Raw genomic sequence first — 17,511 nt, forward strand, 5'->3', positions numbered from 1 at the left:
CCTCAGCTCAGCACAGGACAAAGCTGCAGGGAGGCAGGACAGCCCGGTCCTCGGGAAGGTGTTCCTTTCATGCCCTCAGGCCAGATATCCCCCTTTCTCAGTTCCAAGCATGTGTCTCTTCTTCCCTGCAACATTGGCCTTTTGGGATACAGGCAGGAGAAGGGTCAGATGTTGGAAGCTCTCAGTATCATGCCCTTTAAAAATCCCAACTGTCATCTGATAGTTTGCCACAGTTCATCATTTGGGAATTGACTATTTAATGACATTTGCTTTAGTGATAAAGCTCCCCTCCCCCAAAGAAAATTCTCTTACTTCTCCTTTTTATTGTTCCTCTCTTTGTATGAACATTTCCCATTGTAAAATGAAAATCCCAGACCAGATAAAATTGACAGGAACCTTGTCTGAGAAAGTTCAAGATGCTTAAAACAAAAAACAAAAAACAAACAAAGAAACAAAACCTCTAAAATGATTGATAATTCAGTGTCACTTTTCCTCTCCAGATGTTGTGAAAAATGTAAGACTGCATTAAGTAGCCTCAGGTATTCTGTGTCCCAAATATTGCTTTTATATATATAATTATTTTTAACTGAAACACTCTGAAATGAAAAGTAACCCCTGCCCTTCTGTCTTTGACTGCCTGGAGATAAAGCCCAGTTTGGTTTATTTCTGCCATCCCTTTTAAAAAATATTCCTTATATGGCAGTTTCTAAGCAGCTGAATAGTCAGCTATGTGATTAAAATGTTGAAAAGAGCAGGAAAACTGACCGCTGGGAAAAGTATATTTGGAGTTTTACATAAAGGCTGTGGACTGAATGCAGAGAAGGCCTGCCTCCGAGGCAGTAGACCCATGTGATTCAGGGCGGTTCGCCGATCCCCCTCCCAGACACACACAGGCCGTTCTGTACAGTGGAAAGCGCTAGCGGGAGCTCTTCTCATGCAAGCTGCATGCCGGGAACCTGTTTAACCTCTCTGGGACACCTTCTGTGTCTGTCTATCTTTGGAGCCCTTCATCTTTAAAGTTGAGGGCCCTTCCCCTGTATCAAATAGTAGAGAATGGGGGTGAGCGGTGGGGGAGACTGGATGAGGTAAAGAATCTGGAGTTGCTGTGAAATGGGTTATGATCGGGGCACCTGGGTGGCTCAGTGGGTTAAAGCCTCTGCCTTCAGCTTGGGTCATGATCTCAGGGTCCTAGGATCGAGCCCCACATTGGACTCTTTGCTCAGTGGGGAGCCTGCTTCTCCCCCTCTCTCTGCCTGCCTCTCTGCCTACTTGTGATCTCTCTCTGTGTCAAATAAATTTTAAAAAAATGGGTTATGAGCAAGAATGAGTTCCATTTGGGGGCACCTGGGTGGCTCAGTCGGTTAAGTGACTGCCTTTGGGTCAGGTCATGATCCCAGGGTCCTAGGATCGAACCCCACATCGGGCTCCCTGCTCAGTGGAGAGCCTGCTTCTCTCTCTCTCTCTCCCTCTGCCTACCTGTGCTCACTCGCTCGCACACTCTCTCTCTGTCAAATAAATAAATAAAATCGTAAAAAAAGAAAAATGAGTTCCATTTGACTGAGAACAATCCTCATTTATCTAAAACCTGGTAAATTGGGCAAGTTGGTGCTCCAGCCACACAACCCTAGGTCCTTCTCAGACCTGATGAAAGAAGGGTGGTCTTCTTTAGGGGCCCTGCCCATGGTGGCTCTGTTGCCCTACTTGATGCCTTTGCTACTAAAGTGTGGCTGTGGTCCCAGCCTTATATACCTAGTAAGGACATCAGAATCTTCATTTTTATAGGACTTCCCGACCCCCCACCCAGGTGATCTATATACACAGTAGAACTTGAAAAGTGCTTTATACCAGTGTTATGGGTGAGCTGCCCAGGAGTGATTGGGAAGTGAGGCCATCGTGACAGGGAAACATGTTGGCCTTTACCTGAGCTGAATTTCTCACATTTTTTTTTTTTTTTTTTAAATTTTGAGGAATCTCTATACCTGCCATGGGGCTTGAACTTAGAACCCTGAGATTCAGAGTTGCATGCTCTCTGGACTGAGCCAGCCAGGTTCCCCTTGCTGATGTTCAAGCTAATACCTGATGGTCATATATAGTTTTTAAGGAACGCTTGCCTTAAAATACAGTAGCCAGCAGGGGCACCTTGAGTGGCTCAGTCCATTGAGTGTCTAACTCCTGATTTTGGCTCAGGTCATGATCTTAGGCTTGTGAGATTGTGCTGACCAAGGAGCCTGCATGGTTGTCTCTCTCCTTCTGCCCCCCCACCTTAAAAAAAAAAAAAACCAACTAGTGGCAAACATACCATGCTTTCTGCATAATTATTATGTAGTATTATATTTTGGTTATTTTGTGGGGATTAACCTGATAGGGAAGGGGGGAGATTATTTTACTTTAAGATAGTTTATGCTTGGGAAGATTGAACATTCTGTTTTATTTTTAAAAAATTTGTTTTTAGATTTTTATTTTTTTATTTGACAGGCAGAGATCACCAGTAGGCAGAGAGGCAGGCAGAGAGAGGAAGAAGTGGGCTCCCAGCTGAGCAGAGAGCCCGATGCTGGTCTCGATCCCAGGACCCTGGCATCATGACCCGAGCCGAAGGCAGAGGCTTTAACCCACTGAGCCATCCAGGCGCCCCTGAACATTTTATTTTAAACAAAAATCTGTGTCTAGAAAGGTGCTGGGCAGTAGTATTCCCTGAGTAAGAGGGTGGCGGGGAGATGGAATTCTCAGTTTGGGTCCCTGTTGACATGGCGGCCACTTTGTTTTAGGGGAGTTTGTTTCAGGTGTAGAAATCAGTGTCACTGTGGTTTAATAGCAGCTCAGATGTAAGATGGGTGCCTGGAGGTCACATGGCTCCTGCCAGCGTGGCCTTTCTTCTCGTCCTTCAGTCAGTCTGCTCAGCGGCCCACCACGGGGACCCTAGGTGCCCTTTGTGATGGACGTCCTTTGGGTAGTGGAAGCAAACTGGAGGGGGTTCCTCCTGTTTTCTCAGATTCCTCACAGCGCTCTTCTTGTTCCAGTGGCTGCTTTTCAGGGTAGGGTCTTCCTCGACTGTCTGATCCTAGTTCGTATCTGAAGAGCAAAGAGGCTGATTGAAAGTGCTGGCTACGTGTTGAGGACAGGCTTTGTGATACCGTGGTTGGTTGGGGATGTGCCCAACTCTCACTTACTGGTCTTTTCTCTTGGTGACTTTCCCCAGAGTGGAATCCTCTGATGTCTTTCTGCCCCGGTGTGCGAGATTGCTGTCGCTGGTCTCACAGCTCGGGGTGGGGGGCATTGGGGACCCACCCCAATGGCCCACCAGTCTACATGTGGAATTTTTCTTAATCCCAGTTTTTTAGTTTAGCACATAAGAGTTTAGCTCTTGAGTCTCTGTGCTCTTGGCATTAGGCCTTTCCAGGGTGAGAGGGAATGCTTCCTGGTTCTGAGGGTCTGACTCTCCCTTAAATAGATTCTCAAGCCCTGATCCTGTGTGGCCCCATTCATGCCCCTGTCTTCAGAAGTGCCTCCCATCTCTGAGGCTGAGCCATCCCATCCCCTACCCTAGAGCTGACCTTTTCCTGCCCACTCAATTCACTGCTCCTTGGCAAACTGTTTCCTACTCTCAGAAGTTTGGTTTCTTGCCTGTGGTGTTCTCCTCTCCCCATCAGTCTCTCTCAAATCCCTTTACTGCAACTCTAATGATGTTTTGGAAAGGAGTAAAGGCAAACGAGTGTTCATCTGGTTATTTAATGGAAAGTGTGCAAGGAGCCTCTAATGAGCGATAGAGAGGAGGAAGGAACAAAACCTCTATAGTTATAAATTTTTCTTGTTTTATAGCATTTGAGGTTCAGCTGTTTGTGGAAAGCAATTTAAATAAGAGGATCATATTGGAGGGCCATTGCTTGCACCAGCATGCCTTGTTTTATGGAGGTTTGCTCTATCACACTTCCTAGATGTTGCAGTTTTGAAATTGAAGATTTGTGGCAACCCTGTGTCCAGCAAGTCTTCTGGCACCATTTTTCCTACTGCATTGGCTCACTTCATGTCTTTGTGTCACATGTTGATAATTCTTGCAATATGTCAGCCTTTTTCATTACTATGTCTGTTACTGTGACCTGTGGTCAGTGATCTTTGTTACTATTGTAATTGTTTGGGGGGTACCATGAACTGTGCCCATATAAGATGGCACACTTAATTGATCAATATTGGGTATGTTCTGATCAAATGGCCATTCTCCTGTCTCTTCTCTCTCTCCTCGGGCCTCGGTATTCCCTGAGACACAACAGTATTGAAATTAGGTCACTGAATAACCGTACAATGTCCTCTAAGTGTTCGAGTGAAAGGAAGAGTCCCATATCTCTTACTTTAAATCAAAAGCTAAAAATGATTAAGCTTAGTTAGGCTGAAAGCCTGGCCTCTTGCCCCAAAGAGTTAACCGAGCTGTGAATGCAGAGGAAAAGTTCTCGAAGGAAGTTAAAAGTGGCTACTCCAGTTATACCTGAATGATAAGAAAGCAAACACAGCCCCATCGCTGATACCGAGAAAGTTGTAATGGTCTGGATCGAAGATCAAACTAGCCGCCACATTTTCTTAAGACAAAAGCTAATCCAGAGTAAGACCTTAATTTTTTTTCAGTTCATGAAGGCTGAGGAGAGATGAGGAAATTATAGAAGAAAAGTTGAATGCTAATAGAGATTGGTTCGTGAAGATGCCATCTAGGACGTTCCTAACAAAAGAGAAGTCGATACCTGGCTTCAAAGCTTTAAAGGGGACAGGCTGTCTCTTGTTACGGATGGATGGAGTTGGTGACGTTAAAGTTGAAATCAGTGCTCATTTGCCATTCTCCACATCCTAGGATCCCTAGGCATTAATATAAATGTATTCTGCCTAAATGGAACAACAAAATCTAGATGACAGCACATCTATTTACAACATGGTTTACTGAATGTCTTAAGCCCGCTGTTGAGACCTACTACTCAGGGTAAAATTCCTCGAAAAATGTTACTGCTCTTTGACAACGCACCTGGTCACTTGAGCTCTGGTGGAGATGTCTCAGGAGCTTAATATTTTTGTGCTGCTTAACACAGCGTCCATTCTGCAGCCCATGGTTCAAGAGATAATTGCAACTTTCAGGTGTTATTTAAGCAATATATTTTGTAAGGCTGTAGCTGCCCCAGATAGCAATTCCTCTGATGGATCTGGACAAAGTTAAACTGAAAAGCTTCTGGAGAGGATTTACCATTCCAGATGCCATTAAGAATATTCATGATTCATGGGAAGTGGTCAACATATCGACATTAACAGGAGTTCGGAAGATGATTCCAGCCCTCATGGAGGACTCTCCGCGTTCAGGACTTCAGTGGAGGAAGTAACTGCAGATGGAGTAGAAGTAGCAAGAGAGCTTGAACTGGAAGTAGAGCCCGGAGATGGGACTGGACTGCTGCAGTCTCGTGATTAAACTTTAATGGATGATGGACTGTTGCTTCTTACAGATAAACAAATGGTTTCTTGAGACGGAATCTACTCTTGGTGAAGGTACCATGAAGATTGTTGAAATGACAACAAAGGATTTTAGAATATTGTATAAACTTAGTTGATAATGTAGTAGTTGGATTTAAGAGGTTCGCCTCTAGTTATGAAAGAAGTTCTGTGGGTAAAAATGCTGTTGAACAGCATCACATGCGACAGAGAATTCATTCGTGAACGCACCAATTGATGTGGCAGACTTCATTGGATTCTTACTTTAAGGAATGGCCACAGCCACCGCCCTCATCAGTCAGCCCCCAACAACATCAAGGCAAGGCCCTCCACCAGCAAAAAGATTGCTACTCACTGAAAGGCCAGATGATAGTAGGCATTGTTTAGCAATAAAATAATTCTGAATTAAGGTATGCACATTGATTTTAGACATAATGCTATCGTGTACTTAACAGACCACAGTGTAAACATGTCACCTGTCCTGGGAAGCAAAAAAATTCATTTGACTCACTTTATTGCAGTATCTCCAATATTTAATGTGCCTGTAACCACTGTAGAATATCTCAATTCTTAGTAAAAGGGATGATCAGAGACAAGTATGAATAAAATATTTGTTGACTATCCCAAGGTCCATGGGTGACTAGGTGGTGGTGGAAGTTTCTGTTGTTCTGGCCTTTTCTAGGACTGCACGTTTCATCTGGGTTTCCTGCTTTTATCGGTGCCATGTGCTGGTTGAGTACTCGGGCTTCAAACCTGCATGGACCACAGAACTAGTGTTTTGCCATGTGTGGGCCACAGCAAACTTGTTTAACTAATTTGAGCGTTAGTTTCTTGACCTAAAAATGCAAGTACTGCTCTTCTCCCAAAGTTACTACCACTGAATGAATTAATGTATGTAAGTGCTTAGCCTTGTGTGATCACTGAATACGTGTTCTCTTTACTTTGATATTCCATATCCCCTTTCCCATCTAGTGCCACTTTTACTGTGCCAGGTGCTAAGCTAAGCCTGGGAATCAGATGCACATCTTAGCTCTCCTGGATGTTCCCCTTGGAACAGGAGGCTTACTTGGTCATCTTACATCTTGAGGATATTACTGAGGCCCGAGCTGGGGAGGGAACCGTATTTGAACTTAGGTGGGTCTGCCCAATTCCAGAGGCTCTGCTCTTCACACTCTGACTCCTCAGGGTAGAGTAGTTCTTACAGGTAGCAGTTGGCCTCTGGGCTGAACACGGTGATAGAGCATTAGATGGATAGGCCTGGATGCTGTATGAAGGCTCTGGGTGACTTTGGGGTTCATTGTTCCAGCCATTCATAAAAACCATTGTACATCCATGTGAGATGGCCCATGTTTTAGGAATACTCACTGTCAGAGACTATTTTTGAAGGATATATGGGTTAGGTAGATTGGAGCCTGTAAATAGATCTCCTGCTTAGATTTGCTGTTACTGTACCCTGAAGAGTTAAGGGAAGCAGAAATTTACAGGTGTCTCGAGCATCCCTCAACCAGCAGTAATAATAAAGGTCTTTACCTCCCCAGAGTTCTTTAAGTGGAAGATAGCAGATGGTAGGGGAAAAGATCCCTGTGATCTCTTTTACCACAGAGAATAGGTCAGGAACCAAAAGTATAGAAATGTTCGTGTGCTTGTCCTGATTCCATTTTTTCCTACCCTGTTAGAGCCTTTCTTCCTAGTGTGTGGCTCCCCCATAGCAGATATGTTAAATTTTCCTTTATGCCCCTCCCCCCAGTCTTCTCTCTATGAATATTTCTATAGGATATGTGTAGATTTTAGATAAAATCTGAGTAATGCTTTGTATTCTGCTGCATAGCCTACATCCTCCATTCACATTGTGAACATGTTCTCCCTCTTCCCCGTAACCGTTCCAATTTAACCTTTGAAAAATCCCCTTTCGGACAGGGTTAAGTAAATTATGGAGATGGCCATGTGATTAAATACTGTTAGCCATTTAAAAACCATGATTTGTAAAGTTTGAGACACCATCCCTGTTTGTCAAGCTCCAAACGCTGCTTTGATAATGTCACCTGTTTCCATGTGTAGTCCGTTGTAGGCGCTGGGAACTGGGATATTGTTAGACTGATGTAGATGCTTATGCGGGAAGCCTTTAGATGGCAGCATCTCTCACCACAAACCACAGTCTGAACAGAACTCCTTGGAGGCATATGATGTTTCATGCCCAAGGACGCTCAGGACCCGCCTGATTCACTGGACCAGTGTGTGGTGACGGAGCCCAGGCCTCGGAGGGTTGGCTGAGCAGGAGGGAGGGCTGTGGACCCCTGGCTACCTCTCTTCCCACCAGCTTTTCCCCCACTGCTGAGGAATATGCCCTGCCTCTGTGGCCCTGTAAAAGCGTACTTTAAGTATAAGGCAGCCAAGGAAAATGAAAGTCGAGTGGGTGATTCTGGGCCTAGTGTAATGTGATGCTTGAAAGGAACAGACAGGATGGGCAGTCTTTTCTTTTTTTATGCAGCTTCATTTAGATGTAATTCACATGTCCTACAGTGCACACATTTAAAGTATACACTCTAGCGGTTTTTAGTATATTCCCAAGGTCGGGCAGCCATCACCACTAATTTTATTTTATTTTATTATTATTGTTTAAAGATTTAATGTACTTGACAGAGAGACAGTAAGAGTGGGAACACAAGTAGGGGGAGGGGCAGAGGGAAAAGCAGGCTTCCCACTGAGCAGGGAGCCCAACATGGGACTCGATCCCAGGATCCTGGGAAATGACTGGAGCCGCAGGCAGACACTTAATGACTGAGTCACGCAGGCGCCCCCACCACTAATTTTAGGACATGTTAATCACTCTAAAAAGAAGTCTCCTGCCCTTTAGCCATCACCCCACTAGCTTGCATATCTCAGCCTCTGGCAGCCATTCATTATTTCCACACATTTGCTTGTTCCGGATATTCCATACGAATGGATTCCTATAATACGTGGTCTGTGGGGACTGGCTTCCTTCACGTAGCATCGTGTTTTCAGGTTTCATCCTGTCATAGCATAAATCGGGACTCCATCCCTCTGTGTGGCCCAATACTGTCCCCCTGCATGGACAGATCACATTTTGTAGTCATCAGTTGATGGACGTTTGGCTCGTGATAATGCTACCATGAGCACGGCTGTGCAAACTTCTGTGTGAACGTGTGTGAGTAGAGAAGCGGAACTGCTGGGCCATATAATAACTGTGTGTGTCACCTTTTGAGGAGCTGCCAAACCGTTGCCTGAAGTGGCTGCACCTGTTCATTCCCGCCGGCGTGTGAGGGGTCCATTCAGTCTTCCTAAGAATTCCAGATTTTCCGATGATAAGTTGAGGTTGAGGGGAAGGTGAGAAATAGGACCGACGGGCCTCTTGTGGCCCCGAGTCGCACGCCCGACGGGCTGCTGTGCCTTTTGAAGGCGGCTCTGTCACGTGCCAAGCAAACCGTCGCCTTCCCTGCCCCACACAATCGCAGTGCGTCACCAGGGTGATAACATGCCGGCGCTCTGTGGCCGCTCGCAGTGTGTTGGTGTTACAGCCCGGCTGTTTGTAATCCTTGCCTCCTGACTTCGGAGATAGCAAGCGGCCCAATCGTCTTTGTCCCAGTTAGAGACAGATTCCAAATAAAAAAAACCCTTTGCCAGAAGCTGTCCAGGTTTGAACATGTCAAAATCCCTTCCTTGATGTACACCAAAGACAGCTGTCGCGTCTTCACAGCAAAAGCGCGGCTTTTGTTTTTTGCCAGAGTTGACATTCTCGAAACTGAGCTTACCCGTTTCTGCTCTGGCAGCCAGGCTGGACGTTCCCGCGTCTGTGCTGGAATGACCGTGTGTGTGTGTTCAAGGGAGGAGAGGGGGCCGGCTCTTCCTTGAGGCATATTTGGGTCCTGGTGAGGACACACACACACACTGTACATGCCGAAGCTTTGTTTGCGTCTGGAAAAAATTAGCCACACTCAGATCTTTTCCACCACAGGTCCCGTCAGGAAGCCCAAGTATGTGGAAAGCCCCAGAGTGCCTGGAGATGCAGTTATAATCCCGTTCCGAGAAGTGTCCAAGGCAGCAGAGCCCAGTGAGAATGGTAAGAATATATTTTCAATGATTCCCTTCCCCTCCCCCAGAGGATTTTACATAATGACATTCCATTTCTGAGTGAAACTGGAGTGCCTCTTGTAGGAATGCTTTGCCAAACTGAATGTGTTTGGGAGGACTACCCCTTGCCCCGGCCAGTTCCAGAGATGTGGTGAGCTAATGTAAATTCTTGGATTTATAGACACCGGTAGGAATAGTTGAGTGGGTGCATATGCATTGTTTAAGGGTTGAGCCTTATTTCCTCTCAATTTTGACCTCCCTGGCATGGGGAGATAAGGAGAGCCAGTCGTAGACGGTTTCCAGCACGCTGTTTTGTTTTGCTTTTTGGTACTCCACCGTTTGGAGAATTCAACAGGCTTTGGCTGAAAACCTGACACTTTCACTGGACAAGTTTCTGATAACTAGCCTTCTTAAAAGCATTTGATAGCTTTTGAAAGCTTTTTGCTTTTTATCTTAATTTTTTATTTTTTTTTAAGATTTTATTTATTTATTTGATAGGGACAGTGAAAGAGGGAACATAAGTAGGGGGAGTGGGAGAGGGAGAAGCCGACTTCCTGCTGAGCGGGAGCCCGACATGGGGTTCAATCCCAAGACCCTGGGACTGTGACCTGAGCCAAAGGCAGACGCTTAACTGACTGAGCCACCCAGGCATCCCGCTTTTTGTTTTTTAAGATCTAAAGTTTTTCTTTAGGGAATGCTGAACTCAGAGTACCCCCTCCCCCCAAAAAAGCCCAAATTAATTGAAATCTTTTAGTAAAGATATTTTATATCTTTTTTTTCCTAGATCTGGAAATAAGTGTAACAGACATTACAAACTATAGTACTTCATAGGTATATTAATTGTTCTTATTTTTTAAATCAGTTTGAGAATTTTCCATTTGTTTCTTTCCGTGGTATCAAGGGGTCCCCAGCTCATGATTCTACGATTCTTTAATTTGTATGTTTTGAACTTGTATCCCATTTTCCTGCAGAAACGTGTGGTTAGGAATCCTGGCTTATGTAGAGAAGCCCATTTTACCTTTAGTGTGGGTACAAGTTTATGTAGTCCTGCTGAAAGAGAAAGCTCATCGATATTTCCCCTTTGGAATACTTAGCATCCTCCTCTTCCTAGCTGTGGGTGGTCAGGGGTACAGCACCTTTATGTTCTAACCGCTGTGTTTGTTTGTTTGTTTCTTTCTTTCTTTTTTTAAGATTTTATTTACTTATTTGACAGACAGAGATCACAAGTAGGCAGAGAGAGGCAGGCGGTGGGGCGGGGGGGTGGGGTGGGAGCAGGCTCCCCATGGAGCAGAGAGCTCGCTCAAAGTGGGGCTTGATCCCAGGACCCTGGGATCATGACCTGAGAGCTGAAGGCAGAGGCTTTAACTCACTGAGCCACTCAGGCGCCCCTAACCACTGTGTTTCTGTGGATACATACGGTGGAGTAATACAAAGTAGGACATGGTAGAAAAATGGAGTAAGTAGGGTGGTGGTGAAAATAAACCTAAAAATGAGCTGAAAAGAGGAGTTGGCAGAAGGTAAACCTCAGCAGGGGGCGTTTTGGTGGGAGAGGAGAGGAGGCCAGGAGCTGGGCGTTGTGGGCAGGGAAGAGGTGCTGTTGCCGGCGTCTTGGCATGAGAAATTGTACCCTTTCCCTTCTGTCCAGGCGCCGAGCTGTTTGGTTTGGGTAAGAGGTTCCCACTGGGATGGTGCTGAGGAGGGCAGGGTGCCAAGTGCATGGTGGTGAAGAGGGGAAAGTCCCCGGCGGTATCTGGCCATTCTACAGACATGAGGACCCTGTTGGTGGTGAATTCATGTGTGAGGGTGTCCATTTTCAGATCTCTTCTCTCCTTTCTATGCTGGGTTTGGAAAGAAAAATAAAGGCTTTGTCCTCTGAAGTGAGTATCAGTAATCAGATTTACCAAACTATTTGCCCATTTCAGAGTAAACCGCACCTAACCCTCATCCCCACCCTCCAAAGCCTTTGAAGTCCTGGTCATTTATGCCCTTGGTGTTTTGACTGGCCTAGACCGCATGATGTAACTTCCTTGAGGTCCTGTGTAACATTTAGGACTCTCTCTGGGGTTAGAATGGGGGAGAAATTTAGGATTTGTTTTGGGCAAAGAAGAGAGGTTAAAAAGAGTTCCCATTGACAACATTTCTCCTCTTGCCCAAGGCGGAATCAGCTATCTTTCTTGGGGGAGGCATTCTCCTGCTTGGCTGCCGGCTGAACTAATTAAAGTGTCAAGATTGGTCTTGCCAGCACGTCCTGCACTTTGCACGTGCACTCACTCCTGAGACCCGAGCCCTCAGATTCGGCATTGTCTGTCTCCGAGGGGACTGAACTCATGACATATCTGGGCTGTGAATACAGACCAGAAGTTTCCAGAAGTTTGGCCTAGAATAAGAAGTAGGGTGCACTTTCCCTTTCAGTGTTCAGGCAAAGAGAAAGAGATATGGTTCCTCTTTGTAAGCCTATGGCCTTGTGTGGATTGTTATGATGTTGGTGGAAGCCCCCGCAGTTATGTACTGGTTCAAGAGAAAGTGGTTGCTTGACACAGTTCAGCTTGGCAATTAGTAAGGGATGGTGTGTTTTGTAATCCCCATGGAATCTTTTACATTTCAATAGGGTTAATTAAATCTGCTGTATTAAAGTGTAAATTTTATATCCAGGTCAGTGAACCTAAAGGAGAGGCTGGAGCAGAATACAACTAATTGAGTTTGGGTATTAATCCAAGCACACACTAATGTATGGTAGACAGACCTACTCTCTAGGGTTGACTATCCAGCATTATCACTTCAGTTTTGACTTAAAATTTGGACTTGTGCTTTTCATATTTTCTTTGGGAATTTTGTTTTCTATCCTTAAGATGTTTTTCTGGATGCTCTCAATGACAGCATTTCAGTATTCTCCAGACTAACAAACTATTGAAAACAGCTCTTTGTGAAATGCTTTCAGAATTTCCCATAGGCTCACGAAATATCGAGTTACTCCTAAATGTCTGAAATACCCTTCCCGGACTAAGCTGCCTCGTTTTATGGTTTAGCATCATAAATTCTTGATTCTTAGCTATTTGAAATTTAAATCAAAGTAAAGCAAAACCACAGAGCACTTTGAATTTGTTCATTAATCTATAAGTAATTTTATTTATGTGAATTTGCATATCTTAGCCATCTGGAAAGTGGGTTGTAGGATACGGGCAGATGAATATCTTTATTATATGCAAAGAATCAATCTGTTAAAGTTTACATTTACCTGGGAACATTTTTAGAGAAATAGATTCTACTTTATTTAATATTCTAAAATATTTTGGAAAAATAGCATTTTTCTACTCTGGAGAAAAAAAAAGAGTGACTTAATCAGTTCCTCAAAATACAGTCCCCCTTCTTCTGTCAAATAGTTCTAATAACTTGTGTGTCGTACAGAATATGTTTTCACGAATGAGCTTCCTATTGCTAAACCAACATATTGTTTGGGGAAGAATGTCATTTGCCTACAAGACAATACCTCTGCCTTAAGGGAAAATTTTTAAAAAACAACAGATAAATTAGAGAGGATTATTAAATTGCAGTAGGATTCACAGCTATATTTCTTTGAGTTAGGGGCAACCATAATCCATTTAGGTTTCCTTCCATCTGTCATTAGCTACTTGAGCAAGCTTCGATAGGGAGGGGTGAGAAAGTTTTAGTCTAGTGAGTCATTGCTTGGTGAAGATCAATCTCAAAATATGATGAAACTTTTCTTCTGGCATTCTGTTAGCAAGTAAAAACTAACAATATGAAATAGCAGAATAATGACATGCAAAGCTATCTTGGGAGGAGTGTCATTTTTTAGATATGTTTAAGTAAATACTGATACCTTATGTTTTTGGTTATTATTTCAGACATTCAGCTTCTTAGAATGGTGATACGCCATTTGACTAATAGTTGATTAAGGTGTTAGTTAGATGAGAGTTCAGAAAGGGGATGTGCCTAGTATGTGTGCCATGGAAAAGTGGCCAGAGGTAGGGTATCCATTTATTATGCATTTCCTTAAGTAAATATTAATTCTGATGCTGTGAAACGTGCTGTATTAGGTGCTATTTGAGATGTGTTATCAAGCATAGGTTCTTTCTCCATGGAGCCTTAGAGTCTGGTTGGGGATTAAAGACCTGTCTACATGCAGAGTGACTGTAATACAAGGGTGAAAAGTACTGTTGACTAATCCAAGCTGGGTGCCAGTGGAGGAGCTGAGCTGGGAAGTTTTTTTTTTTTTTTAAGATTTTATTTATTTGTTTGACAGAGATCACAAGTAGGCAGAGAGGCAGGCAGAGAGAGAGGAAGGGAAGCAGGCTCCCCACTGAGCAGAGAGTCCGATGCGGGGCTCGATCCTAGGACCCTGGGATCTAGATCATGAGATCATGACCTGAGCCGAAGGCAGAGGCTTAACCCACTGAGCCACACAGGTGCCCCAGGATTTGATTACTTTAAGATTGACCTGACAATAAAGTATAGGATACAGTGGGGCAGGAAAGAGACTAGGGTCAGGAAAATGGTGAGGAAGAGATTTCGTTAGTTTGATAAGACAGAATAAGGTCTCAAATTAGAACAGGATTGGGAAAGAAGAGGTGAGGAATAGGAAGATTGTGGAGAAATTGAATGGACCTGGAAGCCAGAAGAGACCAAGCTGATGACTTCAAGGCTTTGAAACAATATTCAGATGGACTGAAAGAGGGAACCGTCCATTTCGCTTTGAGTTCAGTTTCAGGTATATTTGTGCTTGAGATGTTAGTGGAATATCTCAGCACAAATGCCTGCTGAACAGTGGAAAATCAAACTGGGTCTCAAAAATTCTGGGTATGGACTTTTGTTTAGAGGGAATGTGATGAAATGAGGGTGTGTCAGACTAGGGAAAGGGTCATTAGGAGAAGAGAACTGAGAATGGGTAGAAGAAGAACCCATAAGACCATACAGTAAATCCTGGAAACTAGGGATTTCCTCTCTGAGTGTCTGATGTGAGAGTTGCCACTTTCCTCCTTGTAGGACAGTGTATTTCCAAGGTCAAAAATTACAGGAAAATCAAAAGAGGAGATCAGCCTTTTAAAAAGACAAAATTACTGTGCCTACCAGGTCTGGTTCAGGAGGCTAGCGAAGGTGAATGACTTTAAGTTGTAGGTAGGTGAAAGGGAAATGGAATTGGTGGGGATAGACCATTGCCTTTTTACCCCAAGATTTTGAGCAGGTAAGGGGAGATGCGAGATCAGTTAATAGGTTGAGAGGTGTACGCAGCAATCATTTTTTATTGATTTTAAAGAAAAGGGACAATTTAGTACAATTGAAGACTTAAAGCAGAGGTTCTCAAAATGTAGGCTGCAGACTTCTAGGCATCCCCAAGCCCTTCACGGAGGTCTGTGAGATCAAAACCCTTTTTGTAGTGATATTAGGATGATATTTTCATATCTCTTGCATTGACATTTGCACTGGTGGTGCAAAAGCAATTGCTAGTAAGACTTCTGATGCGTTGGTGCACGTTAAGGTAGGGGCACCTGCTGTTCTAGAGCCAGATGTAGTATCTTCGACCACCATGCACTAGCATTGAAAATAATAACTCAGTAACGTCCCTGACAAAGCCCTGGAAATAAGGTTATTAAATCTTGTCCCTAGATTGATCTTCTTAATAGTGTGTGTGATGAAACGGGAAGTCTCCATAAAGCCCTTCTACTGTATGCTGAAGTATGATGATGGTCTCAAAGGAAACCACTTGTGTGACCATTGGAATTGCCAGTTTTGTAGGGGAACACCATTTTTACTTGAAAGAATGACTGGCGAACCATGGTTATTCAGAATTGGGTATTAGGCACACATTTTCTCAAAAAGGAGCAAAATGAGCATGTCATTTCAATTAAAAGACACCGAGAGGGATTCCTTGCTAATGATAAAATCTGACCTTTCAAGTGAAAAATTAAGTTTTGAGAATTTCTTTCTGTCACCTTGAGCTTGATGGCTTCTCAGGACCTTTCATTTGAGATGCAGTGATATTAATGTGGTATTTTGGTCTTATATAATAAAATGTGTCAGCTCTTATAAGATCTGCAAAACTAGTATTTTCCAAATTACTCAATGCATGATGTTAAAAAATCCTGCATGGGTAAAAATCCATTTGACTCTTCGACTGTTGACTTTTTGCTGTAACCCAGTACAAAAAGTGTATTCATACATATTCAAAGTCAACAGTAGAACTAACCTTTAAGAAATTGCTACTTGTCAAGTTTTGGTGTGGTATCAAAGAAGAATATCTGTAATTAATTGAGAAGGCTCCTCCCTTTCCCAGCTACATATCTCTGAGGCCACCGTTCTTCACATGCTTTAACCAAAAGAATGTATCACAACAGATTAAATGCAGAAGCAGACACGAGAATCTAGCTGTCTTCGATTAAATCAGACATTAAAAAGAATTTGGAGAAGTGTAAAACAATGCTATTCTTAACCTTTTAAACTGAAAATATTTTGTGGGGTACCTGGCTGGCTGGGTTGGTAGAGATGTAACTCTTGATCTCAGGGTTCTAAGTTCAAGCCCCATGTTGGGTGTAAAGATTACTTAAAAATAAGATCTTTGAAAAAAATATTTTTTTATTAAAAATGTTTAACTTGTAGGTTTTGTGAACTTAAGATGAATTGATGTAGATTTAAAATGATTCTTACTTTTAATTTCTTTAAAAAATTTTTTTATTTAAAAAAATTTTTTTAATTAAAAAAAATTTTTTTTAAAGACTTTTATTTATTTGACAGAGAGAGACCACGAGAGAGCAAACATAAGCACAGGGAGTGGGAGAGGGAGAAGCAGGCTCCCCACAGAGCAGGGAGCCTGATGCGGGGCTCAATCCCAGGACCATGGAACCATGATCCGAGCCGAAGGCTGACGCCCAACCAACTGAGCCACCCAGGCGCCCCTTACTTTTAATTTCTAACATGATAAGTATCAATGGCTCACCTATACCAAAGGTCTTTGTAGTCCTCAATTTTTTTTTTTTAAGATTTTATTTATTTATTTGACAGAGAGAGATCACAAGTAGGCAGAGAGGCAGGCAGAGAGAGAGAGGAGGAAGCAGGCTCCCTACTGAGCAGAGAGCCCGATGCGGGACTCCATCCCAGGACCCTGAGATCATGACCTGAGCCGAAGGCAGCGGCTTAACCCACTGAGCCACCCAGGCGCCGTGTAGTCCTCAATTTTTAAGAGTAAACCTGAGACATAAAGTTTGAGAACCACTGGCTTTGAGGAAGGAAAAGAAGACAGAAAATAAAAAGAGATGAGAAAATTGGTCCAGAGTCTGATAATTATCTAGACTTGAGGGGATGAGGACTTGATAAATGGCAGTATGACTAGAAAAAAAGAGACTAATTCAGGGACATTTTGAAAGAGGAAATGATAAGCTTTGATAACAGTTTCAGTACGGGGTGAATGGGACAGAGAGCTTAAAGATAAATTGTGTGATAAGTATATTTTTTTATTCAGGACTAGAAACCAATTAATGGCAGTCAGTCCGGGGGTAGGTACTCCTCTATAAATACTATTTTTGAAAATTCAAGGAGGAGGGAACGTGGCTTAGGAGAAGGAGCAGTCGGGAAGAAACAGGATGTAAATAGAAGGCAAGGAGGGCAAGAAGTTTAGCAAGAAGCAGATAATGGACATTTAGAAGCAGAGGGTGGGACTTAACATCCACTAAGGCTGTGTCTCATTTAACAGACTCCGTTCAGAAGTACTATCTTGGAAACGGATATTAAATCAGTTGCTCAAGGTCACATGGTAGTAAATGGCTGAACGTTGTCAGTGGTGTCCAAACTCATAGAGTTTGAGGAGGATGAGAGAAGGGAAAGGGCGTGTCTTGATAGAATGATCTTTGGTCATCCCCAGGAACCTCCACGATTTTAACATAGTCCAACTTTAAGAAGAGAGAATGATGAGTTAAGAAATTAAAGCAATTAGTGTGGGCCAAGTGGGAACAGTTT

At 43.4% G+C, this 17,511-nt stretch overlaps 1 protein-coding gene across 10 annotated transcripts in view; it reads left to right on the top strand.

The window, feature by feature from the left end:
- Window positions 1–17,511, top strand: part of TANC1 (tetratricopeptide repeat, ankyrin repeat and coiled-coil containing 1) — a 235,339-nt gene that overhangs the window by 138,787 nt on the left and 79,041 nt on the right. For 8 of the 10 annotated variants that reach the window (XM_044242126.1, XM_044242124.1, XM_044242121.1 and 5 more), the window contains exon 4: window positions 9,431–9,535. In XM_044242126.1, the coding sequence (XP_044098061.1) occupies window positions 9,431–9,535 (105 nt within the window). Of the gene's footprint in view, window positions 1–9,189; window positions 9,345–9,430; window positions 9,536–17,511 lie in introns of those variants that run through there. The other 2 variants (XM_044242130.1, XM_044242131.1) reach the window with 2 other exon arrangements.

This window comes from Neovison vison, chromosome 3, assembly GCF_020171115.1.
Source record: "Neovison vison isolate M4711 chromosome 3, ASM_NN_V1, whole genome shotgun sequence".
NCBI classification, from domain to species: Eukaryota; Metazoa; Chordata; class Mammalia; order Carnivora; family Mustelidae; genus Neogale; species Neogale vison.